This window comes from Theropithecus gelada, chromosome 4, assembly GCF_003255815.1.
Source record: "Theropithecus gelada isolate Dixy chromosome 4, Tgel_1.0, whole genome shotgun sequence".
NCBI lineage: Eukaryota > Metazoa > Chordata > Mammalia > Primates > Cercopithecidae > Theropithecus > Theropithecus gelada.
This window is the reverse complement of record NC_037671.1, coordinates 36,031,303-36,057,502: the sequence shown is the minus strand read 5'-3', so window position 1 is coordinate 36,057,502 and position 26,200 is coordinate 36,031,303. Positions and strand designations below refer to the sequence as shown.

Sequence of the window (26,200 nt, the reverse complement as noted above, 5' to 3'; positions counted from 1 at the left end):
ATGTTGTTACATAAATAGAAGAATAAGAAGTCAATATGGAACCTTGCTCTTTACAACAGCAGCAAAACAAACACAGAAAGCAGGTGGTGGAAAGTGGACAGGCCCTCCTGGAGACCTGGGGGCCAGGGCACTCACTGGCCATCTTGCTCAAGTGGGAAGTCCTTCCCCCTCTAGAACCTGAAGGGCCTCCTGCTCATCCCTGTGGAGGTTCTGGGGTTCCCAGAATAGGGATGTGTGTGAGTCCAGCCTGAGAGGGAGAGGGGAGGTGGGGCAGGGCTGGGGGGAAAGGAGGTCATACCCTCTTCCAGGGCCAGGTAACCGGAGCCCAGCACACAGCTGGGCAGGGGGAGGGACAGAGCACGCAGGAGGCCATGTGCCTTCCCTGTTGAAATGTGATCAGTCAGTCACTCTGCAGGGGGAGTCATGGGGCAGGGAGGGGAGCATGGGACCCCCACCCCACTTTAAACCAGGCTTCAGGGCACCCCAGGAATTCCTGTTATGTCTGTGGGGCTCTGCCCTCTCTGGGCATGGGGAGGCCCACATCCATCCACACAGTGGAGATGGGAGAGGAGCTCAGCCACCCAAGGGCAGCTGGGCAGGTAGGTACCCCCACACGGGCTGCAGCCTCTCCATCACCCCTTGTTCTTTTTTTTTTTGGAGACAGGGTCTCTCTGTGGTGCCCAGGCTGGAGTGCAGTGGCGTGATCAATTATGACTCACTGCAGCCTCAGCCTTCTGAGCTCAAGCATTCCTCCTGCCTCCGCCTCTGCCTCTCAAAATGCTAGAATTACAGGTGTGAGCCACCGTGCCCAGCCACCCCTTGTTCTCTTGCTGCTAACACATCTGCTGAGCAGCTCCTGCTGTGCCAAGCGTTGGAGCAGGTAAAGAGGGCACTGAACAGACAATGGCTGGCGGGCGAGGGCCAGGAGAGTGGGTTCCAGTCGCCTTCCCCATCTTGCCTCTGTGAAATGAGCAGTGAGGGAGAAGGGGCCGTCCTGGAACATGTTCTCCATGGACACGTGGAAAGGGAGAAAGTACTGCACCAACAGATCTGGGGGGACCAGGAGATGGGTAAGGGGGTCTTGGGGGATGAGTCCGAGAGAGGCTGAACCAGACCAGTGGGCGACCTGGGCCTGAGCGAAGCAGGCAGTGTCTCTGGCCAGAGAAGAGGCTGAGCCCCTCATCCACACATGGAGCGGCCCAGGAAAGGCAGGTGGGGCGCCAGTGCCCAGGGGAACTTTAGCCAGATGTCCAGGGTAGCCTGATCTGCCTAATACTGGTCCAGGGTTACTTGGACCTGAAGCCTGTCCCCTGATGAACCCTGTCCTTTGCCCCCACCCCCTCTCTCATGGTCCACCAGCCTGATTCCTCAACATCTCAGGAACTCGCCCTCTCCTTCCCCACACTGCCCCCTCTCCCAACCAGGCTAGGACTTTCCTGGAGGACAGCATCTGTCTGCTCACCTTTGAGAGTTTTAGACACAGGCCTGAGCCGACTCTTCCTGGCATAAAGCACCTAAATTCCTCCCAGAGGCTGAGGACAGAGGGTGGTGAGGCCACCTTGTCCCTACCCCATCTCTCCCCAGTCCCACTCCCTGTAGCTTCCACCTCCCTGCCCCTCCTCCTGCCTGTCTCTGGGCCTCTGCACAGCCTCTCCTGTAGCTACAGCCCCTTCTCACCACCCTCCCCACTCAACCAAATGACCCTGTTTCTCCTTCAGCTCTCAGCCAGTCAGCTCCTCCAGGACGCCCTCCTCACTCTCTGCAAAGTCCTCTACCCTCTATTCTCTCACCAGACACTTAGCCTGAAGTTGCCCTCTAACTTGCTGAGCCCCCAACTGCAATCCCTTGACACTGGGGGTGCTTGGTCAGCCCTAGCAGAGGGCCTCAAAAAATGCTTGTTGATGGACTGATTGTCCTCAGTCTAACTGACTGTTGCCTGAACATCTTGATTGTCCTCAGTCTAACTGACTGTTGCCTGAACGTCTTGCCGCCTGACTTTCCTTCTCTCTAGCAGCCACAGCTTAGGGTAAGCTGCAGTGAGGTTCCTGCAGAGAGGATGGGGCAAGAAGCCCAGCAGAAGGGAGAGCATGAACCCCCAACCCGAGACTCACCCCTTTTCTTTCAAATTAGGAATCAAAAAATAACCAGGGCCTTGCGGTGATCGGCCCTCGGTGCCCAGGTCCTGACATCCATGCAGGCAGCTCAGCTGAACTCTCCCCTGCCTTAGACCACTCCTCCTTTCCTCCTCCCCTCTTCTCTCTCCTCTTCTTTGTCCCCTCCCTTCCAGCCCCTCTGGCCCTGCCCCAGAGCAGCAGAACACCCAGCTGACAGCTGGACATGCCAGTCCCCACCAGCCCTTCCCCAGAGGGTCAGGTGACCCTTCCCTCCCCAGGCCACGTCAGCCCGGCCCTCCCAGACAGACCTCGCGCACCAGGGCTCTGGTGGACAGTGAATGCTCCACGCTGGGATGGGCTGTTGCCTGATGCCTGTACATGGTGGGCACTGAGAGACAAGATTCCTGGGCCCTGCCTTCCACACACTCCCCACCATCTCAGAGGAAGCTCTGGTGAGTGCCGCCTTGTGGGCAGGGACAGGCAGGGCCAGCCTTGCTGAGCCTTTGACGGGGCCTGACTGAGGGGAGAGAGGGTCTTGTGTCCACAGGGCCTGTCTATACCCTGGGGTCTCATCTCCATTCCAGGCTGGTCAGGAGTCTGCCCCATGGAGGTGCCAGCGTCTTCGTGGAGGTCTGTCCATCTGTGTGTGGCGGGGGTGGGGTAGAGTGTTGGGACAGTTCAGTGCGTATAGGAATTTTGGCATCTGCTCCTCTTTCATCCCTCTCCCTTCTCCCAGGGGAATTCCACCCCTCCCCTTCCAGGGGTGCCTGGAGTCCTCTCACTTCAGGGTGGACTGGGACTGCAGAGGAAGCTGGGGGGAGGGGCAAGTACAGGGGGCTGCGTTAACCCTTAACAGAGGCAGGTGTCCAAGAAACGTGGGCAGCAGCATCCCCTGGGCCCAGGAACGGCATGTCCTAGCCCAGCAGCCCCAGCTTTCCACGGGAGGGGGCAGGAGGCTGGCACAAGGTTGGATGACATCAACGTCTACAGCAGCTGCCTGGGGCCTGGGGCCTGGTGCAGGGTGGTGGTAGACCATGGGATGGGGGTCATGGGGGTCGGAGGCATGTCTCCACTAAGCGGTGGTCCCTGATGCCCTGGGCAGTGGTGGAGTCTTGGCCCCCACCCATGACTCTTCTAGGCACCCTAGTGAACCTGAGAACTGAGCTTGCCTTGGGGGCCTTGGGGTCCCTGGGGGCCTTAAACCCCCCATGCCAGGCCTCTTCCCCAGAAATTCTGATCCCATGGGGAGGGACTCAGGCTTCTACACTTTTAAAAAGCTACCCATTTATTTTTTATCCTTTTATTACGAAAAACTTCAAGCATACAGAAAAAAATAGAGGGAATGATCTCATGAACACCTGTACATCCTGTGCCTGATTTCAGCAGTGGCCCGAGTTTTGTCGTATTTGTTTCATCAAATACGCTACAGCTAGAGTGTTCTGACATCACAGCATGCCTCTCCCCCATCACAAAGTCCCTCAGTACGTCCTCACATAACCCACTGTCCACTCACAAATGAGCAACTACCCATGAGTGTCTGCGTCCTGTCCGCGGTCTCCTTTCCCCAGCTGGCCCCAAATGTCTGTTAGTGTTTTGTTAGAAGAGGATCCAGTCAAAAGGCACTGGGTCAGCAGGTCTCTTAAATCTCTTTCAATTAGGAAGAGCCTCTGCCAACCTCCCGACCACCCACCATGGGTGATTTTTCCCCACCACTTTGCCTTGCTGAATCGAAGGGGTGGGGGTTGTCCCAAAGGAGGGTAAGAACATGGCAGGGTCAGACAGCTCTCAGTACAGATAGGGAAGCTGAGGCCCAGAGAGGCAGGCACAGGGAGCCTGAGGCAGAACCAGGTCTCCTGTCCCCTCCTGGGCCACTTCCCTGCATCCCTGCCCCTCAGTGCTCCTGTGGCCTCTGGGGCCCTCCCCGTCTTCGCCCTGCTGCTTCTGGGGGTCACAGGCCAGGCCAAGCCCACCCCCTGGACAGCAGCATCTCCTGCTTTCTTCTGCCCTCCACAGAGCACTGAATAAATCCTTCCCAGGCAGAAACCCTGATAGTTGCTATCTTATTCACCAGCAGCCACAGGGAACAGCAATAAACTTTATGAGCATCAGGTCCTTCAGGGAAGGAAGCCTGCGCACTGGCTGGGGAGGTGAGGGGTGGGAGCGGGAGCGGGAGCAGGAGGGGCGTGCTTGCCCGCGGGCTGCAGTTGCAATGAGTTACCTCAATACTAGTTACTGCAACTCATCCAGGGCTGGGAGGCCCAGCTGGCAGCTGAGAGGGCTCACCCACCCACTAGGGTGCCACAGCCTGGGTGGGATGGACAAATGGGGTGGAGATTGCTGGAGATCCCGTCCTGCTCTGCCCAGATGGGCTCTCAAGTGTCCCACCGCCCCCAGCCCATTCCCACCCCCTCCCCCTCAGCCCCTGACCCTGGTTAAGCAGCGGAAGGGGAGGGCAAGAGGAGATGTTATAGAACGTTATGGGGAGAATCCAACCTCAATGATGGCTTCTGAGCTTTTCAAAAACCCCCTGCCTGGTGGAGGCAGAACTTCAGCTGCCGTTGGGGCTCTCTGGGACAGGTCTGGGCAAAGCCAGGCAAACCTAGGGCAGTTCCAAGAATGTGTCCCCCAGTCGCTGGGCGAGGAGGTGGGTGCTGGCTTTAGTTTTCTGTTAATCCCTCTCAGGCATTTGGAGCCTCAACGTGTGTGCTGCTGCCCTCTGCTGGGGAAAGACCTTGCCTGCATTCTCCCTCAGCCACACACTCCCAAACACGCACAAGCATTCACACGCACTCACACAAACATGCAAACACACACACGCACACACACTCCGTCCCATTATTGTGTTTTGACCTTAAAGAGCTGTTCCATCTTGCAACCATAAAACCGCCATGCTAACCGCTGGCAACACCTTGCGTCTGTGGCTCATAGGCCTCTTGCACAAGACAGGTGGTGGCTGGTCATATTACTTAGAGGAAGGCGGCAGGTGTGGGGCAGGGTGTTGGAGGCTGGGAAATGTGTAGGCAGGTCTGGGTGTTTGGCAACATCCAAGATCCTGGGTGCAGCTTCAAGAGGCAAAGTCCAGAGGAGAAAAGCATGCCTGGGAGGGGCTGTCAGAGCAGTTGCTAACCATGGCTGAGGAGCTGCGTGTCCAAGGGTCAGGATCTATTAGGGGACCAAGAGGGAGAAGCCCTCGCAGCCTCTGCCTTCCCCAGAGCAGCCCTTCCAGTGGCACTCGACTTCGTGAGTCATCTTTCCCCCATATTTCTCCCACCTTGACAGCAAGATCAGAACATTGTTGGTGCTGCTAAGTACATTTGTCAGTGGCTGAAGGGCTTCTAAACTAATAATCGCTGTATTAAAATCGTATTTGGTCCTCAAGCTGGAGAAACATTGTGAGATTTTAAATGTTAAGAAAAAAGAAGAAAAAGAACCCCTCTCAAAGGATAAAATCAGCCCCGAAATAAGTTTCTATGACTGAGGAATATGAAGTATTGTTCTGTGATTCTAGAAATCAAGCCTTCCCCGGGAAACAGATGCTCTCCTAAGCCATATATTTCAGCCACGGCTGGGAAAGTGATGTGTGAAGTCCCCCAGCACCAGGTATTGATCCCACCGAGCCGGGGAGCCACACGGACGGAGGGCGCACCATCCTACAGCCCTTGAGTCATTTTTAGAATGGATTTTAAAACTCCATTTTTCCCCCTGGAAAATAAGCTTGTACCTTCCAACCTGGATGGCCCCAGATGATGCACGACCCCTCAGCCATGTGAGAAACTCCAAATTTCTCCTGCCCATTACAACCTAAGCGGTTTTAAATGGTTTTGGGGTCCTCTCATCTCTAATAGATTAAAAAATGCTCCCTTGGGCATTGCGAAGACATTGAATGGTACTTGTACCAAACCTCTGGCTCCGAGAGGCCTGTGAAATGTAAGTTAGAGCTTCGGAGGTGAGAGGGCAGGCCATAAACCATGCTGCTTTGGCGCCTGCCACATTTTATATTATAGTTTTCTTTTGCTACAAGCTGTTTCTTAATTATCTTCTACCCAGAAAGCCCTCTCTCCACCACATGACTAAGATTTATCGGGACGTGGTCCCGAAGGCTTCAGCACCCTGATGATCTCAGGAGACCACCTCCCTGCACTGAGCTAGGGCCCAGGCCAACATCTCCTCTGGTTGGCCAGGCTAGGCTCACTCTCTGTCCCCCTCCATTGCCGGCTGCCTCTGCAGGCGCCCTGGTGCTGCAGCACTGGCAAGGCCAGCCCAGCACTCCCGCATCCTCCTCCTCCACACAACCCTCCCCTCCAGCCATCGCCTCCCACCCTGTCCTTGCCCTTCCCTATTGCTCCTTGTACACACGCTCCCTGAAGCAGGCCCTCCCCCAAGCTCCCCAAGGCTGAGCCAACATCTCCCCTCCCCCTGGACTCCTTCTCAGACCCCTCAAACCACCCTGATCTCAGCCAGGAGCAATACCTCTCCTAACCTCTTCTCTAGGACCCATTTGTCAACATAGTTTTTTCCCTACCAGTCCCTATGCAATCCTCATTACACTCTTAGGATCTGTTGATTGAGAAAAAGAGATGATGACAAAAACTACCAGGAATTCAATAATGCCTTTAAATGAATTTGTATTTTGTTAATTACCAACACATTTACATACATTTGAGAATTATCGTGCCTCTAGGGGATTACTTTCCTACTCTGCAGACTGTGGTGGTGAGGATTTGGGTAAGGTCTTGGTGGGCCCCCGGGTGACAGCCCTCACCCAGGGCCCTAAGAATCCACACTGCTAAGCACTTCGTTAGGCACTGCCACCAGCAGCAGGATGCCCCTGGGTGTGCGCTCTTGCTGCCCAGCCAGGTGCAGCTTCTGAAAGGCTCCCTATCCTGACACAGGTTACTGAGACAAACGGCATAAAGAGGGCCCCAGACATCACACTGGCCCTAAGAGCCTGAGTTGGGTCTTGGTCCTGGGTCTCTGAGACTCTCAGAGACAGCCAGAGCAACTCAGCAGCCACTCCCCATCCAAGGGGACTGCACATGGTCAGAATGGGCATCGACTTTAGAATGAGAAATACTCGTCACGGCTGAGTCCCAGGACTAGTGCCTGCTAGCTGTGGGCCCCAGGAAAACTCTGCAACCATTCAGACCCTCAGTGTCGCCATCTGAAAATTCTCATCTGGAGAAACAGAGGTGTGACTGTAAAGCCAGGGGTCCAGAATTGACCCTTAGGAGTGGCAATGACATAGGATATGTTTGTGCAAGGAACGATTTGAGTACCTGACTCAAGTGAAGTTGCTTTCTTTTCTTTTCTTTTCTTTTTTTTTTTTTTTTTTGAGATGGAGTCTCACTCTGTTGCCCAGGCTGGAGAGCAATGGCATGATCTTGGCTCACAGCAACCTCTACCTCCTGGATTCAAGCAATTCCCCTGCCTCAGCCTCCCAAGTAGCTGGGATTACAGGCACGTGCCACCACACCTGGCTACTTTTAAAAATATTTTTAGTAGAGACAGGGTTTCACCACGTTGGCTAGGCTAGTCTCGAACTCCTGGCTTCAAGTGATTCACCTGCCTTGGCCTCGCATAGCACTGGGATTACAGGCGTGAACCACTGCGCCAGGTGAAGTGGTTTTCAACTTAAGAGCTCCACACTGGGTGCCTGGCTGTGAGTCAGTGCATCAGGCAGGATGAACTAGGTCCTGCTGCATAACAAGCTATCCCCAAATCTCAGTGACTTCACAGAGTGAAGATTTATTTCCATAATGCTATATATCCAGTATGTACAGTCACTTAGGGACCCTGCTGACAGAGGCCACACCTCAGCATGTGCTTCCAAGATCACCATGGCCAGGGAAAGAGAATAGGGGGAATATCTCTTGAAGTTCCCGCCCAGAAGTAACACATGGCACCCATCCACATGATGCTGGTGAAAGCAAATCACGTGGGCCACGCTTACCTTCAAAGCTGCAATCATACCATGTTCCCACAGGGAAAAACAGAATGTTGTGAACAGCCCTGACAATGGCCACAGTCAGCCAGTCTGTTTTCGGATATAAGAAGCCAACAGGCTTTGAAAAGATATAGTCCATGACTAATCTATTCCTATTTTGAACCCCTACAAGTTTGATTTGTGGTTTCGTCTGCCACCTTCCCTAAAATGGGAGTGTGAGTCCTAAAAGAGATGCATCTTCTGTAATGTTAATGAACTCAGATTTAGCATGTGGAAAGTGCTTACAACATACAAAGACTCTCCGGAAATAAAACTGTGCCGACGGGTTGTGACAAGTTATGATGCCCTTCTCCGCCTCAGGTTGATGGGTGGCATCTGTCATTGTGTCTGGCATCAGTGAGGTCTTGGGGTCTTAGAATCACTGGTATTGTCATCTGTCTCCACTCTGGAAGCCAAACCGACTCACGGCCCTGCTATCAGTGACCCTCTTTTCAGACTGGGCAGTGTCTCATGGGCTAGCATAGGCTGGCTGTCACTCAGGCCCCGTGGGGCTGCGGAGCAGGGTCTGTACTGGCAAAGACAGCCCAGGGCCTCATTTAACAACCAGTTTGGTGGCTGTGCCCCATCAGCAGAAATTAGCCCTTGAGTCTCCTGGAGTGAGGCCCAGCGTTACTTCATTCAGGACATGATGCAATGACAGGGCAGGAGGACACAGAGACCTGGGGCCATCTGTCCACTTCCTGGTGGTGGCAGGGGGATGGGCAACCTTTAAGTTGAGCTCTTCTGGCTAGGGGCATCTCACCCTCTTCCCTGCCTCATTCTTACTCCCCCTATGCCCCCTCAAGGAGCCCTAGGGAAGGATGCTGGGCAAGGGGTCTGAGCTGCAGGGATGTGGGAGGAGATGTGGGCTGGAGAGAAGGACAACTGTCTCCCTTCAAAGCACTAAAGAGAGCCAAGGATATTTGGCAGCAGGCGCCTCACCTGCCATCCAGCACCCAAGCTGACTCATGGGAGTTGGTCCTGAGAATAACCCAGGCAGTGACAGACCCCACGTGGTGGCAATGCTTGGAAGAAAGACTCCACGAAGGAGTGTCTGCGCTTTGTCATCGGAGCATCACGACAAGGCTGTGGCAGAGGGCCACAAGCCAAGCCTCAGAGCGCTTCCCCGGTTCATCTCAGGCCTCAGCAAGCTCCAGGGGTGCCTGGAGTAGACCCTGGGCTTCTGACCCTTGCCCAAGGCTCTTAGGAAACAGAACAGGCCCAGGGCGCTGTGGCAGAAGTGCCTGCATGTGGCAAAAGGAAGGTCTGGGGTGAGAAAGGTCCTGCCAACTTGAATGATTTAATTGGGACTTGCCCGTGAGGAATGGGAAAAACAGGAGCCTTCCCCAGCTCAATCCCACAGAGCTGGAGGCCACACACAAAGGCAGAAACAGATAAAGAACCCTAGTCTTCCTTGGGAATCTGAGGTCAGCATCAGTGCCAAGGGGAAGCCACAGACGGCCTTCCCGAGCAGCGGTGAAACCTACCCTGCCCAGCCCCAGCTGAAGCTCCAGGGGCAGATGCCACTGCTCCTCCTGTCTCCTTCTGCCCCTTCCCACCAACCTGTGTCAGAATTGCAGACCACACAGCTCAGGAGCAGGAGGCCCTGCAGATGTCACCTAATCTACATCCTAGGCTGGCCCTCAAGAGAAAGGGCCTCAGTTTCCCCAGCCGCCAAGTCCAGGTTTTTTTTTCACAGGCTGGCTACCTGGTAGACAATCGCTGCCAATCCATCCAGGTCCAGGGCAGGGGAGTTTGCACTGCTGTGCCACAGGCTGTGCGGAAGGCCCAGGGGTCTTCCCTGCTCACACTGTGCTCTCTGAGGAGGTACAGCCAGGACTCCTGAGAACGTCTGAGATCAGAGGGGAAGATTGCAGCAGGAACCAGTTCCCTGCTGGGAATGACAGTGCCTCTCGGGTCTCAGTGACATCCCCAGCCAGGAGGCTGTGGGAAGGTCGATACCAACCCCTGCTCTAGGTGGGCTCCCGCCTGATCCCTTGTGGTGGTTTCTGCAGAGGTGGGAGAGAGATGTGCTCCCCTCTCCAGCCCACCCACTCCTAGCATATGAACTGAATGTCATCAAGTGGGATGGGAGACAGGCCAGGGGGTAGACCAGGCCTGGGAGACGGGAAAACCTGTCCCAGCACCACCAGTGACTTACAGGTGACTTTGGCCAAGTCCCGGCCTCCTTGTGGCTCAATTTCCTGAAGTTTGAAGTATATAAACAACAACCCTCAGCCCTCTGCAGTGTGGCCGGGGAGCACACTCTGGGGCTACCACGCCTGGGTTCAAATCCCTGCTCTTCCCATATTAGCCAGGTGCAGATAGGGAAGCTACTTAACCTCTCTGTGCCTGTTTCCTCATCAGTAAAACGGGGCTGGTAACACGAATTGCCTCACAGGGTTACTATGGGTTGTAAGGCTTAAATGGGTTACTCTACACAAAGCACTAGAACGTGGCCACAGCAAGCGCCATATGCATGTAAACATTTATTGCCATTATTTCCTTGCCACAGTTTGCCACGGTGACATCCATGTCCTTAGAGCTCTTTGGGGAGGTGAGCTGGGGAAAGACAAGGGGCGTGGACTTCCCAGTGCAGCAGCAGGAGGCCCAGGTGTGATTTGGCTGGGATGAGGCTGTGGAGCTGGGCTGGTATCCGCTGAGGCCAGGCCTGGCTAGTGAGGGGCCAGCCCTGGGGATACAAGTGTGCGGGGCGGGAGCCTTGCTCCTTCCAGGAGTGGCTATAAATGAACTTTACAGACTACCTGTCCCTATAGTCACCAGAAGTACCTCTGCCTGGGGACAGGTCAGCTGGCAAAGGCCGACATGCCAGCAAGCCCAGCGAGAGGGGAGGCATCAGGCTGCCTTAGCTTCCCTGCTCTACTCCTTCTTGCCTTCTCCAAATTGCAAGTAGGACTGGGTTTACAGGCAACTGGCATATCCTGTCCCATAACCAAAGGGTTAGGAAACTGAAGTTATCAGCTTTTTTGTGGGCCAATTTTCCTCTGTGTCCAGATACCTACCACCAGCTTCTTTTCTCAGGTCCTGAAACAGCTTCCCGATGGGGCTCACCTCTGCGCCACACTAGAGCAGAGCTGAAGAATGCCTAGGCTGGAGTCTCAGGCCCAGCCCCTTCACCATCAGACCTCCATCCTCCCACCCCAGCAGCCCCAGTTCTCCCAGTCACTCCAGCCACACAGCCAGTCACAGAAGCCTCACCCCTCATCCTACGTACCAGCCTGAAGCCACACTCCTTCTCCCTCCTATAGTGGCACTTTTGGCCTGTAGGGCAGTAGCCAGTGGAAGAGGCCCAGTGTTAGGGAATGAACAGGCTGTGTTGAGGTTTTCAATGCCCGAGTGAGGTAGAAGTCCAGGCGGCTGGCAGGAGCCTCTCTGAGCCAGAGGCCTGGACAAATTCATGGGCACTGCTGTGCATGAATCCAGCCGGCTGTGCCTGTGGCCTGGACTGAAGGTCAATTAGAGGGTTAATCTTGCCCAGCACTGCCCAGCCTGGTGGCATCCATGACCGGGAGTCCAGCAGAGGGAGAGAGTATTAATAACTTGGTGGTGACGGGCACTGCTGTGGGAATGTGCTCTCAGGACAGGACGAACAGGGCTGGAAAAGCCTCCCCTTGCAGCGTCTCCTCGGCACTCTCCTGAGACAAAGTCAGGACATCTTTAGGGGCTGTGTTTCCAACCCAGAGCGCCAGCTTTTGCCTGAGACCCATAGGCCCACCCTCAGGGAGGGTAAGAGGAGGGGGAGGAGGAGAAGGGGGCCAGGCCTAGAGAAGAGCAGGCCCCGGCTTTACTTCCCACTCTCCTGGCCAGCCGCAACCCTGCGCATGGTACTGTAGGCCTCACTGTCCTCATTTGCAAAGTGGCCTGCCTGTCCTACAACCCAGAGCTGTGAGGAAAATAGGACCAGCATGGCAATAATGCTAGAAATAATGATCACATTTATTGAATGCTTTGCTCTGGGTACTGGGCTGTCCTTTCCACGGGCCTTATCTCAACTATGTCCCTAACTCCACGAGGTGGGTATCATTATTATCCTGTTCTACAGAGGGAGAAGGAGAAACTGAGGCCCAGAAAGGTTCGGTAACTTGTCCGAGGTCCCACAGCAATTATGTCACGGTGCCACGATGTAAATCAATGATGCACACCCATGCTGTACAAAAATAAAGCACTCCTGGCCAGGTGCGATGGCTCACACCTGTGATCCCAGCACTTTGGGAGGCCGAGGAGGGCGGATCACCTGAGGTCAGGAGATCAAGACCAGCCTGGCCAACATGGTAAAACCCTGTCTCTACTAAAAAATACAAAAATTAGCCGGATGTGGTGGTGGGCGCCTGTAATCCCAGCTGCTCGGGAGGCTGAGGCAGGAGAATCACTTGAACCCGGGAGGCAAAAGTTGCAGTGGGCTGAGATCACACCACTGCACTCCAGCCTGGGTGACAGGATGAGATTCTGTCTGTAAATAAATAAATAAAGCAAGCAAGCAAGCAAGCAAGCACCCCTGTACCCGTAATCCCCTGCAAGACAGTGAGAGCCCCAGTAGCAGTGGTTCAGCTTGCTTCTTGTTGGGCCTGGGATGAGTGTTCCCAGATGAAGGCAGGCAACATGACAGGTGAAGTTAAGATACTGTCTCTGCACCCTAGAAGCTTAGCATGTTGCTTGAATTTTTTTTAATGTTTTAATATTTAAATTCAAAAAGTACAAAACATTATTTAAAGTCTCTGGCTGGGCCCAGTGGCTCATGCCCGTAATCCTAGCACTTGGGAGGCCAAAGTGGGTGGATCACTTGAGCTCAGGAGTTTGAGACCAGCCTGGGCAACATGGTGAGACTCCATTTCTACAAAAAGTATAAAATTAGTTGGGCATGCTGGCACACACCTGTAGTCCCAGCTACTTGGAGGCTGAGGAGGGAGGATCACTTGAGCCCAGGAGGTCAAGGCTGCAGTGAGCCAAGATCATGCCACTGCATTCCAGCCTGGGCGACAGAGCAAGACCTCCTCTTAAATAAATAAATAAAGTCTCCTTCTCATCCCTGCTCCATGGAGGCAACCACTGTAACTGGTTTCTCATGACAGATTATTCCAGAAGTAATTGATGGATATTCACAGTCTTGTTTAAGGTACCAGTGAGGAACCTGTTCTGGGGTCGAGGCTGTGTGGGCTCTTCTAAGCACTGCCCTGCCCCCGCCACCACCTCCCTCATCTAACTTCCACCTTCCTCCCCTGCTTTCCAGAGGCCCCGCTGAGAACCCACAGACAGGAGGACAACTATGCTATGACAGCAATAAAGGCCAAGAAGGAGAAAGTTGAGGACCGCTGACAGCCCGTGTGCTGTTGGGAGCTGCCTGTTCTACTTCACACCTTCCTTTAGCAAACTGTGCAGGGACCCCACCACCACCACCGTGTGTCACCATGGTTGTGCAAAACAGCGCAGACGCCGGGGACATGAGGGCAGGCGTGCAGCTGGAGCCCTTCCTGCACCAGGTTGGGGGACACATGAGCGTGATGAAGTATGACGAGCATACAGTGTGCAAGCCCCTCATCTCCCGGGAGCAGAGGTTCTATGAATCCCTGCCGCTGGCCATGAAGCAGTTCACCCCACAGTACAAAGGTGAGTGCCTGGGCAGCCAGGCCACGTCTGGGTGCCGCCACATGGAGGCCAGCTCATCCAATGCACCCACTGCATCCTCCTGTGCCGTGGGTGTGTATAAGGGTTGCCATGGAGACGCGCCCCTCTCCCAGTGGGGCTGGCCTTCGCTGTCCTAGTTTCTCTGCACTCTTCAAGCCTCCAGGTCTAGAGTGTAATGCCATTTGGCTTCCTTATAAATTAGCTCAAGCCACCAGGCTTCAAGGGATAGAGAAAATAAAACAACACCCTGGTCCCACCCGGTCTCCAAGGGGGCATTCTGGTCTGTGCCTTCCGGGTGCCATAGCCAGCCATCTGATGCTGGCTGTAAACACAGGGCAAAGTGGGGCCTCCTTAACCTCCCTCTGAAAGCCAAGGAGGATGGCAGGACCCTCAGGCCTGGGACAGGGCTTAGGGATGCTGGGATGTGGCTTGCTTGGGAAGCCAGAACTGCCGCCCTCACCCAGGAAGAGGCAAAGCCAGGGATACGGGTTGCTGCTTGTGTGTAGCTGGGAAACTTCTGCATGGGGCAGCATGGATCTGAGCACAAGGTGGGTTCTGGGGAAAGAAAGTGGGTGGGGAGGGTGCTGCCTCCAGGCAGGGGTCAGGCTCCCCAGGACAGGGTGATTTGTCCACACCCAGCCTTCTGAAAGTGAGGCTTACAGGGCTCAGCCACACTCTGCCAGGTGGCCGGCCCCAGCAGTGAGGTGACTGCTCAGAGAAATAACCTCTTTAGAGGACTGTAGACCCCATGACTGCAAGCTGCTGCCCTCGTCAAAGTGTTGATGGAAGGTGACAATAATATTCAAATAAGTCAATGAAAAACACATTTGCATTTCAATGATCAAGATAACTGGGAAGGATGGGGCCTGGTGTTTCTCAAGTGCAATCTGGCCTGGGAAACCAACTTCACCAGAATCCAGTGTGTATGTGCACAAAGGTGCACAGGTCCCCACGCCCCATGCCAGACATGTGAATCAGAATCCCTGGGTCTTGGGGTGAGGGTCAGGAATTCTCTCTTTTTTTTTTTTTTTTAAATAGTTTCAGTCTTGTTGCCCAGGCTGGAGTGCAATGGCGCGATCTCGGCTCATTGCAACCTCCGCCTCCCAGGTTCAAGCAATTCTCTTGCCTCAGCCTTCGGAGTAGCTGGGATTACAGGCACCCGCCACCACACCCAGCTAATTTACGGGGTTTCTCCATGGTGGTCAGGCTGGTCTCAAACTCCCAACCTCAGGTGATCCACCCACCTCAGCCTTCCAAAGTGTTGGGATTACAGGTGTGAGCCACTGCGCCCAGCCAGGAATTCCTATTTAGCATGGTCCAGACCTAATGCCGGTAGGGAGACCAGGGCCTGGAGCCTTGAGCATTGCTTCCAAGCACTGTTTCACACATGCCTGGACTTCAGCCGGCCTGCCACTCCTGAGAGTCTAAGACAAGACCGATCAGCGTCACACATGGAGAGACAGGGGAAGATGGTCTGTGGGCCGCCTGTGTGGGCCTCCCTCTCCCTGGGGTCTTCCCAGCCTGCAGGCTGGTGTTGCCTGGCTGGTTGTGGGGTCACTTCCCATCTTGTCAGAGCACCCACTGGAATTAATGTCTGTTCCTTCAGAACTAAACTTAGCCCAGCAGAGGGGTGGCAGGATCGTGTGTGGGGCAGCCTCCTGCCAGCACCATTTCACGCTTGCTCCACACAGCTCTGGGGCTGAGATGGATGCTGGGCAGCCGCAGGCTAAGTGGAAGAGGCAGAGAGGTTGGCCTGGCCTTCAGGAGGTCGTCCTCACCCCCTCCTCTGCCCTGAGGTCTGGCTCCTAACTGTGGGCTCTTGGCCACATGGGCCTGCTCCACTCAGCTACACTGTTACTAAAGGGGTGAACTCGGGTATCAGTGCTCAGGGGTCATCTAGCCCAAGGAAGGAGGGGGAGTGACTTGCCCAGGGTCATTCAGTGAGGGCCTCAGGTCAGGGGCATCTGAATCCCCATAAGGCTGCCACAAGGGTCTCCCTTTTCTCCGCTATAGGAACAGCCCTCACTGAGAGGGGCCATTTCTGAAGTGGCCACCACATGCCACAGAGTGCATGTTCTCTCTTCTCACCGCCCTGCACCATGATGGCATCAGGGAGGACGATGGGCAGGGACGCCACTCCAGAGGGCAGTCTCTTGGGTCAGAGCTCGCCCGGGACCTCTGCTGGGCTCTGCAGGCGTGACGGTGCCCTGGGGCTGCACCCCTCTCCTCCCCGGCTGCCGGTCAGCACTGGGCAATGAGGATGTACTCGTAGGTCCAGTTGGTTAACAGTTGACCCGGTTGACCCGATTCATATTACAGACGGCAGCAAGTAAATGCTCTCATAAACTTAAAAATAAATACATGATAGAATATTCACGGAGGCTCAGGAAGCTACTAGGCCAAACCAAAATTGCTGAGATGCTCTGGGCATGCCAGTTGTGGCAGTAAGCTCTCTCATCTGTCCAGCTGGCATGGTCTCGGGTCGAGATGCATGGGGAGGGCTGGGCAGGCCCTCCTGCCCAGGGCAGGCAACTGGAGACTGTTTGTAAGGGGGTTATCTGCTTGGGGTCCCCGACTTCAGAGGGAAGGGCTGCTCTGAGCCACAGAGGGGGGTGAGAGGGAAAGACAGACAAGAGCTGGAGACAGACACAGCCCGTCGGAGGCTGGCAGAAAGAGAGGCAGAGATGCAGAGCCTGGCTGTGTAACTCTGACAATATGAGAAATGGAAATGACTTTTGGATTTTATTGGTTTTGGGTTATGTGCACCTCTGCTCTCCTCCATTTACTCAGACACTCAGAACTGATGAGATCAGACAAGGGCTGGAGCCTGGAGAAGCGGGTGAAGGTCACGCTTCCTGTCCCTCCAGGAAGGCCTCCTGGGCCTGGGGCTCCCAAGACTATGGTTTCTGGCAGACCTGTCACCGTAGCCTCACATGTAGCAAGGCCAGGGGAGTGCTGGAGGGCAGCGTGAATTTTCCAAGACCCAAAAGGGCTCTGCACAGGACCGGCACACCAGGCTCCCCAGGCAGCTGGGAGGCCTCGGGGCTCCCCAGGACCTGCACGAGGCTGGCAGCTCTCCCCTCTTCTCACACCTGGAAGGATGGGCTCGGGACAGGCATTGGTTTGGCCTGGGCTCCCAGCTCTCAGTGCTGATGACCCTCCCCTCAGGGAGGAATCATAGCCTCTCTGTTCTCTCCTATGGAACAGAATGACCAGAACAAACATGACGGGGGACACAGCAGGAGTGTCCCTAATGCAAACTCAGGGTAAACATAGCGTGACAACACCAGACCCTCTGGAACAGCCTGTCCCTTCCTCCATCCCCATGTCTGGCATGGCCCTCCCAGAGCTCCATCCCACACCGGCTGTGTGCCCTTGGGCAGGTTATCCCATCTCTCTGAGCCTCAGCGCCCACCGTCAACACTCTTCCAGGCGTACTGTGACTTAGCAGAAGCAAGGGAAAAGCAGTAACATGCCACCCAGCAGGTGGAAGACAGGATGGCTGTGACGATCTGTGATTCCTTCCTCAACCTGCCATCAGCCCCTGTCTCATAAGCAGGACAGCGACAGTGGGCTTGGCCTAGGGGTGAATGCTAATGGCAGGTGAATGGTAAAATGCCAGGTTCAGGGACAGCGTTATGGTTATCATCATGACAACTTCACAGGACACGGGAGCCTGGGATGGGGTGAGGAAAGGCAGCACCTTATAGGAGATGGAGAGGACTGAATGTCATTCTCAGGCTGCAAAATTAGGGCACTGGGAATCTGAGATGACAGGACTGGCCCAGGGAGACCGCTGAGCTAGGCACAGGCAGCTCTGGAGAGCGACTTGCTGAATTATAGAGCAGCCCTGAAAATGAGTGTCCACGCTGACCAGCCCAGGAGGGCCCGGCAGCGATGCAAGCTGGGAGATCAGCTGCCTTCACAGCTGGCTCAGCAGAAATTGCCACTTACTCTGAGAAGGTGACCACGTGGCTGGGGGGAGAAATAAATACCTTGGAGGACATACAAACATGCAGCCTACCCTCTCTTGGTCAGGGCCTGGCAGAAAACAAAAGGCACACTCAAACGAGGTTAAATGCAGAAAACCTTAAAAAGGAACCGTTTGGCAGGGTGCAGTGGCTCACATCTGTAATCCCAGCACTTTGGGAGGCCAGGGCGGGTGGATCACAAAGTCAGGAGTTCGAGGCCAGCCTAGCCAAGATGGTGAAACCCCATCTCCACTAAAAATACAAAAATTAGCCAGGCGTGGTGGCTGGTGCCTGAAATCACAGCAATTCGGAAGGCTGAGGCAGGAGAATGGTGTGAACCCAGGAGACGGAGGTTGCAGTGAGCCGAGATCGCACCACCACACTCTAGAATGGGTGATAGAGCAAGACTCCATCTCACAAAAAAAAAAAAAAAAAGGAACTGTTTGCAGAAATATATGCAGGATTCAGGGGAACAACCAGGGACTGGGGGGACCCAGAGACCATCAACACTGGAAAGCTGTCACCACCCCAGGCCAGGAGGGCCACAGAGGAACACAGCAGGGTATGAACACAGTGAAGAGGGGTGGGAACCAGTGGAATAGATGCCCAACCTTTCTCCTCCCACCCTCCCATCTCCTGCCAGTGCCCCCCACTGGCAAATCCACTGGGAAACTGGAGGGCAAGGGAGCCACTGGTATACTCCATCAGGTCACTCCTTCAGCATATAGCAGGACAGAGGGGTGCAGTGTGTGCTGGTGACGGCAGGCGCAGAGAGGATGAGCGCATCAGCTGCAGGAGAGAGGACACGTATTCTCACCTCTGCTTCTCCCAAAACCACAAGGGTGGCCATCTCCTTGGCTACTACCAAGACTCTGGCGAGGCCAGGCACCACCGGAAGCCAAACTCCACGGAGGAAGGCCTGGGCTCTGTCACCACCAGAGGGAGGACACTAAAGGGTGGCCGCAGAGCTGCTAATGTGCCTGCCACAGCTAATTACCCAAGCCTGGCCAATGCCCAGGAGGATGCCCCTTAGTGTGTAGGGTAAAGGTATTTCAGACACTCTTCACTTTCACAACCAGTGTTTTTTTGTGCCTCAATGACCAACACCGATGGTAGGATGTAACACAGTTGGGGAAACCTCAAAAGGCTTGTTTCATCAAAGAACCATGTTCCACCAATAGTCTTCATGTGCAGATACGTCTAACCAGAGGAAATGGCCGGCCATCAGCTCAAGGGCAGACAGACGGGGGGAGGGCGAGTAAAGGGGCGACAGGGAGCCCCAAGCCCTGGAAGGCTGTGAGAGGAAGGCTTCCTGGAAGAAGCAGGTCCGATAAAGATACATGGCAGGGAGAGGAAGGGTCATCAGGAGGCAGAGGGCACAGAGGAGGGATAGGATGGGCCCAACTTCCCTCACTGGCACTCTGAGGTGGGAGGCCCCTTCGCAGAGGACCAGCTCCAATGCCCCCAGGTCAGGCAGAGCTGGCTTGGCTGTGGCGTGACTGGGAGATACGACTGTGCACAGAGGAACTGGAATACGAGGACAAAATGTGAGGAGTTGACTTTGTTTAAAGCGCAAAGGGGCAGGGAAGTGCGATAAAGCAGAGGATGTGTCAAGATCAGCCCAAGGCTATTTTCTCCAAGCTCTGGGGCTCATTCTGGGACAGCGAAACCAGGCAAAACCAGGCCAGTCCCAGAGCTCTTCCTTGAGAGAGGAGCTGGGGAACGGGGGAGGTGGACCTGGACCATTAAGCTAAATTCCCAACCTGTCATCACTCCTGCATATCTGCATGGTGGCCCTCTCACCTAGCTCCTCCCCTCCCCTTCCCTGTGTGTTTGCAGGCACCATCACAGTGCACCTCTGGAAAGACAGCACAGGCCATCTCAGCTTGGTTGCCAACCCAGTGAAGGAGAGCCGGGAGCCCTTCAAGGTCTCCACAGAGTCGGCGGCAATGGCCATCTGGCAGACGCTCCAGCAGACCACCGGCAGCAGTGGCAGCGCCTGCGCCCTTGCCCAGTGGCCGCACGCCCAGCTGGCACGCTCACCCAAGGAGAGGTGAGGCCACTGGGCAGGATGACAGAAACCCTGTCCCTCGGCAGGGACCGGCACTGCTCCCACCTGTGCCCAAGGCCAACCACTCCCCATTAGGGCTGGTGCTGAGAAAATGAGAAATTCAGATGAATGCTCTGTCTAGAATAACCAATGTGACCAAAGAAAGGAATGGATTTTCTTTATGCCACTCCTAGAAGGGAGGATTGTGATGCATTTTATCTCAGAAGTTGAACCACAGGCAGAGTTCTCTACTGAGTAGGTATCCGGTACATATTTGTTTAATTAAATACCTGTTTCACTGAGACCATGAAGTGTCTCTGGGGAGGAAATGTACAGAACAGAAACCCTAGAATAGTGTATGTAGAGGAAAAGTGTGGCTAATTGCTCTCAGAAATCATCTCTTTCCCTAGCAGTTGGAAGGGGCCAGAAGGGAGGTCAATGTTGTGCTCAGAGGGTCCCTGGAGATGCAGGAGGCTCAGGTGCCTGAGGTCCCTACCAAAAGCTTTGACAATGTCAGCTGACCTTTCTCAGGTGAAAAGGCTCCCTGGGGCTTTTTAAAACATTTATGGGAAACAAAAGGGAGCTAATACAATGAAAATGCCTCCCTTCCCAAGGAGTGCCACAGATCTCATTAAGCCTCTGGGCTTGGAGTCAGGAAGCAGGTGCATTATCTCCATTTCACAGATGGCCACGCCAAGATGCCCAGAGGGCAGGAGGAAAGGACCTGCCACTGTCTGCACTCCCTGCAGCTCCCACCCCACTCCCGTGCCCTTCTGAGGTCTCAGGGAGGTGACGGCCTGCCTGCTGGATTATCAGAGTCCAACCCCAGGCTTGTGATTCCGGTTAGGGCCACTGCCCCCTTAGTGTGTCGCCTCAATAGTAAGACCATTAATAATCCAGGTCACTTGCAAGTGAGTTCAAATCACCTCAGTCCTCTGAGGGGGCAACATGTCCTAGTAAGTTCTCCAGGGTTTGGAGAAGCCACTTGAGGGCTACAGTGTGGTGAAATCTGGCCCCAGGACCTGAGTTGGGCAGGGAGGGTGCCCCAGCCTGATGAGGGCCACCCTGGAGAGCAGCTGGGACCACCCTGTCAGAGCCCATCTCAAAGAGCCCAGTCAGCCACAGGCAGCAGCGCTCTCAGACCTCTGCTCTGACTGTCCTGTGCTCCCCTCCGCCGCAGCCCGGCCAAGGCTCTCCTGAGGTCCGAGACCCACCTCAACGCTCCAGCCTCCTCGCTGGTGGAAGACACTAATGGGAACCAGGTGGAGAGGAAGAGCTTCAACCCATGGGGCCTGCACTGCCACCAGGCCCACCTGACCCGCCTGTGCTCCGAGTACCCAGAGAACAAGCGGCATCGTATCCTTGCCATCCCCCTCACGTGTAGTCCCAAGGGCAGGGGGATAGAGAGACACAGGGGGCAGAGGTGAGTAGAGGAAACACACACAAACACGGGGCCAGCAGAGGGTGGGCAGGGAGAGACAGATGTGAGGGACAGCTGGAAGGCACAAGCCCTCAAACCCAGGTCCTAGAAGAAATCAGCTGCCTCCAAAAGAACAACTAGACAGTATGGGGAAGGCAGATGGAATTACACTGAGCGCAGTGCCCTCGGGGGGCCCTGGCTGTGTCTTTGCCACTTGGCAGTAAAGACAGGTTAGGATGGGAGTGTCTGTGGTCAGACAGGAATGATGAATGCCATATTGGGTGGGGGCAGCAGGGGGCTCAGAGAGCTGGATGAGTCCCCAGCCCCAACCTCCCTTCCATCCCTCCAAATTCTACCTGCAGGTGTCTTCCCATGGGGCCCACACAGTGAGAGGGAAGTGTGGCTCCTCCCTTAGGGGAGTGTCCGTGGGGTGGACTATGGGATGAGGTAAGAGCCCCTCCCCTACTTTTTCAGGGAGAAAATTTAGGTTTGAAATGCCCCTTCGTCACCACTGCTGTGCTCCTTCCTGCAAATGGGTGGCTGGTTTCATAGTATTTACCAAGATACATCTGCAATCATAATCCCTAAGAAGCTTTTGCAGGATAATTACTCCACTGAAATTAATATTCCTGCAACTCATCTCCAAAGCTAACATCAACCCACTTCTCCCAAAAGGTATTGGTCCATTCAGCAGGACTGGAGGTTTTAGCCTTATGATTTTCTGCCGTAAAATGTAAATTGGGCATGGCCTGCCAGGGATTTCACGCTTGCATTTAAATTTCAACCTCAGAGCAAAATGGAAAAGGAAAAAAAGCTCACATACTCATAAACTCCCCCTAAATAAATGGACTTATTAAAGCAGCCTGCAAAGCTAATACTTTGAATTCTTAATAGCAAGGATGAGCTTGTCTGTAAGGAAGGCAATGGGAGTGAAGAATGGTGCCCGGAATAGGGAATTTCCAGGCAGCTTCTGAGGCATGCAAACGGCCTGTGGCGGAACAGTCGCTCTGAAGTCCTCAGAGCCTTCCTTAACGTGGTGTGACTAGGGTTCTTGTTGCTGGAAAATGTAGTGTCACAGTACACGCATCCCTGCGTCCTGGATCTGAAGATGGGGACCCGGCAGCATGGCGATGACGCGTCCGAGGAGAAGAAGGCCCGCCACATGAGGAAGTGTGCGCAGAGCACCTCAGCCCGCCTGGGTGTGCGCATCTGCGGCATGCAGGTAGGTTGCATGGGGCCCGCCGCTGCGGGGGAACATCCCGGCACGTCCACGGTGGGGTAGGGATGTCTCCTATCCAGATGCCACACTGCCCCCTGCAGAGCCCTTCACTTTGGAGGAGCCACAGAGGAGGCCAGGAGCCAGTCTTCCAATGAGGAAATGCATACCCTGGGCTATGACACACTTGGTCATTTCTTTTTCTTTCTTTTTTTCTTTTTTTTTTTTGAGACAGTCTTGCTCTGTCACCCAGGCTGGAGTGCAGTGGTGTGATCCAGCTCACTGCAACCTACGCCTCCCGGGTTCACGCCATTCTCCTGCCTCAGCCTCCCGAGTAGCTGGGACTACAGGTGCCCGCCACCATGCCCGGCTAATTTTTTGTAATTTTAGTAGAGACGGGGTTTCACCATGTTAGCCAGGATGGTCTCGATCTCCTGACCTTGTGATCCGCCCGCCTCTGCCTCCCAAAGTGCTGGGATTACAGGCATGAGCCACCACTTCAGCCCACACTGGATCTTTTCAAGAGTACCCTTCAGAATAGTGATGTCAAAAACCATCACATTTGAACGTGGTCTCACAATCTTTGGCAGCTGAAACTTTCCACAGTGGCCATGTGGCTCCTGCTCATGGTGCAAGCGGACCTTTGATGGCAGTGTGTGAGGCTGGGCTGGGGGAAGAACTAAGAGAAAGGGCTTCTTGGTGCAACCCGTGGCTTCCTGAGTCCTCCTTCTCTTGAATGATAAAGCTGAATTCTCTCCTTCTTAGATGCTGTATGGTAGTCAGCTCTTTGAATTTCTATTAGCCATTTCCCCTTCTTAATCCATCTTTTCTGCTGCTTTTTGTTACCAGTTCTGGTTAATAAAGTGGGAAGGTCATAACCTGCTAACCCTGCAAAGGAATGGTTATTTTCTGTAACTCAGACTCCACGCCTCCTTTTTTGGGCTCTGATGTGGCTTATGGCAGGGGCTGCGGAAGAACAGGAGAAAATAAACTTCCTCTACTCGTTCCCTCTTATAGTCTGTCTACTCAACGCAAAACCAGACACCGATTTGACGGTAAACGTTATAGCTTTCCTTAATTGAAACTGCCACCCCTTGAAGCTGGAAGTTGAGTCTATAAATTTGTTGCACAGATGTCCTTTGGAAAGCCGGGAATGCAGTCCTCAAGAGAATGGAGTGTGATGATTTGTGGTGTAAATGGAATCTCTCTCTGGACCTCAAATCTTCTGAAATTGATCTGATTTATTTAGAAAGTGATGCCTGTCATGTATTTATGACGGCTAATTTAGCAGCCAATCTGCAGCCCTCCAAAGGCAACACCAAGTCTATCATATCTTTCTGATTTTTTTCAACAACACTGGTTTTCTATAAACATATCATGTAATCTGAGGGCAGGAATGACGTGAGAAACTGTCTTGGCCAGGCACAGGCTGCCCCTTCTAGGTGTGCCAGGCAGAGGGGTGCCACCCCCCTCGACCATGCCCACTGCTGGCCTTGGTTCAACCTTGGCTGCTGCCTGTGCCATCTGAATGAAACGGGGGTGGCTGCCACTGTCCCCCATCAGCATCTCTCTTCCATCTGCTCCCTTCTGGTGGCCAAGACACAATAGGGGAGGGGAGGAGAGATGGTGCCAAGGAGAGGAGCCACCAGCCCCATAGAGCTGCCATGAACCTCCCTCCTCTACCAGGCTCCCCTCAACTGCACTGGCTGCCTGGAAACTCTGTCCACACCTGACCTGCCTATCTTTTTATCTTCAAACAATTCACCCCACTCTACCTCAAGAGGCATTATTGTTGCCTTGGAATCTGCAGAGAAAGGACTTTATAAACTTTGTTGGGGAAATTTTAATCTAGTTGGCTTTCCAAGGCCATTGGCTGTGATTTCAGATTCCTATTAAAGCTTTCTAGCTTGGGTTTGCTAATATTTGAATTGAAGAGGGCCAGAAGCCAAGGCTTAAATCACGATTTGGAGGTTGACATTGGAAATTCACAAGAAAGAAGATCCAAACGTTTTCCTCGTGGGTGGAGGGTCACCTCTGTAGGGTGAAGGATCTTTAGACCTTGGATTACTACTAAAGACTTGCACAGAAAGCATTTTAAAATGTAAAAGCTACCCTGGCACTTGACGGAAGATCATCTTCTGCTCACTTCAGTCACTCTTGCCCTACATCTCCTAAAAATCTGTTCATATGTTATCCTAGCTTGTGATGCTGCAACCATACCAGATGCGATTTGTTTAAATTTCCAATCTTCACATTTTCTTTCTTCTTTTTAATATAAGGTTTATCAAACAGACAAGAAGTACTTTCTCTGCAAAGACAAGTACTACGGAAGAAAACTCTCAGTGGAGGGGTTCAGACAAGCCCTCTATCAGTTCCTACATAATGGAAGCCACCTGCGGAGGGAGCTCCTGGAGCCCATCCTGCAGCAGCTCCGGGCCCTCCTCTCCGTCATTAGGAGCCAGAGTTCATACCGCTTCTACTCCAGCTCTCTCCTCATCATCTATGATGGGCAGGAACCGCCAGAAAGAGCCCCAGGCAGCCCACATCCTCAGGAGGCTCCCCAGGCAGCCCATGGCAGCTCTCCCAGTGGTCTCACCAAGGTTGACGTCCGCATGATTGACTTTGCTCATACCACGTACAAGGGCTCCTGGAATGAGCACACCACCTACGATGGACCAGACCCTGGCTATATTTTTGGCCTGGAAAACCTCATTAGGATCCTGCAGGATATCCAAGAGGGAGAATGAAACCTCCTGGGCTTCTCTGGATTTTTCTGGGCTATAGCTCTCAAAAAGGGACCTGTTGGTTGCTAGGGTAGTCCAGACACCCCTTAGATATCTTCATAATAGTCCTATCTACCGTCAAAAACCATCTCTATATACGGCAGACTATGTTAACAGCTGCTGAACAAATCAGCTCTGGAGGTGATTCCACATCCCCTGGCATCATGCTCTAATGCTGCTCATTGGAGAACGGATAGCCAGGAAAAAGTGGCACCTTCTGGAGTACACTGGAGGGGGCAGCCCAAGTTAGAGGCCACCATTGCTGTGACATTCTGGAATATTTGCATCTAAAAATGTTTACTCGTTGCCATGCTGCAGTCCGCGCCAGCTGTGAGGCAGAAAACTTGACTTGAAGCAGCCTTGAAGAGTGAGTTCATGAGTTCATGGTTTTTCTCTTTGTACGGGCTGCCTGCTCCAAGGGCAGGCAGAGCTCATGAATGCCTCTTACCTTCCTAAGCAGAGTTTTAGGTGAGACAGGATGAAGCAGAACAGATCTGCCCATCTTACCTGCTCTGCACCCAGCTTCCAAGTGGACAGAGCCAAGCCTAGGCATGAGCTCTGGCAAAGCAAGGCCCCAGATTCTCCATTTTTGCCTGTGGAAAGGAGGGTCCCTTTACAGACTTTTTTTCTTTTTTTTTCTCCCAAAATCTCTTAAAATGAGGAATCTCTTAGCAGACTTTGGAGTTCCCCATTCTGCCACATTCTGACCATGAGACGCGGCTTGCAGTGGGGGTGAACGCACATAAGAAGGGACCACTGATGCCCAGCTCTACTCTCTGCTTTCTATTTATTTATTTTGGGGGTGGGTTGGGGAGTCAGAAGAACCTGGAGGACTGAGGAAACCAGGGGCAATGTTTACAAGACTGGTGGACAAGTGTAAATATGGAATAAGAACAAACAGTTCTAATTAATTCCTTCTTCTGCAGTACGGAAACCTATTACAATGCCCTTGAGTCAAGCACTGAGATATGTTACCCAATTAGGGAAATACATTTGTTAATAAAATTGCTGAGGTCACCA

At 53.8% G+C, this 26,200-nt stretch overlaps 2 protein-coding genes across 3 annotated transcripts in view; both read left to right on the top strand.

Moving 5' to 3' along the window:
• LOC112622829 (40S ribosomal protein S10) overlaps window positions 1-26,200 on the top strand; it is an 846,014-nt gene that overhangs the window by 682,686 nt on the left and 137,128 nt on the right. The gene's annotated exons all lie outside the window — the stretch shown is intronic.
• IP6K3 (inositol hexakisphosphate kinase 3) lies at window positions 2,339-26,200 on the top strand. The gene is made up of 7 exons (XM_025382743.1): window positions 2,339-2,566; window positions 9,797-9,924; window positions 13,346-13,722; window positions 19,551-19,764; window positions 20,942-21,117; window positions 22,228-22,403; window positions 24,677-26,200. Exons 3-7 carry the CDS (start codon window positions 13,524-13,526, stop codon window positions 25,142-25,144), a joined length of 1,233 nt encoding a protein of 410 aa, XP_025238528.1. The 5' UTR covers window positions 2,339-2,566; window positions 9,797-9,924; window positions 13,346-13,523; the 3' UTR covers window positions 25,145-26,200.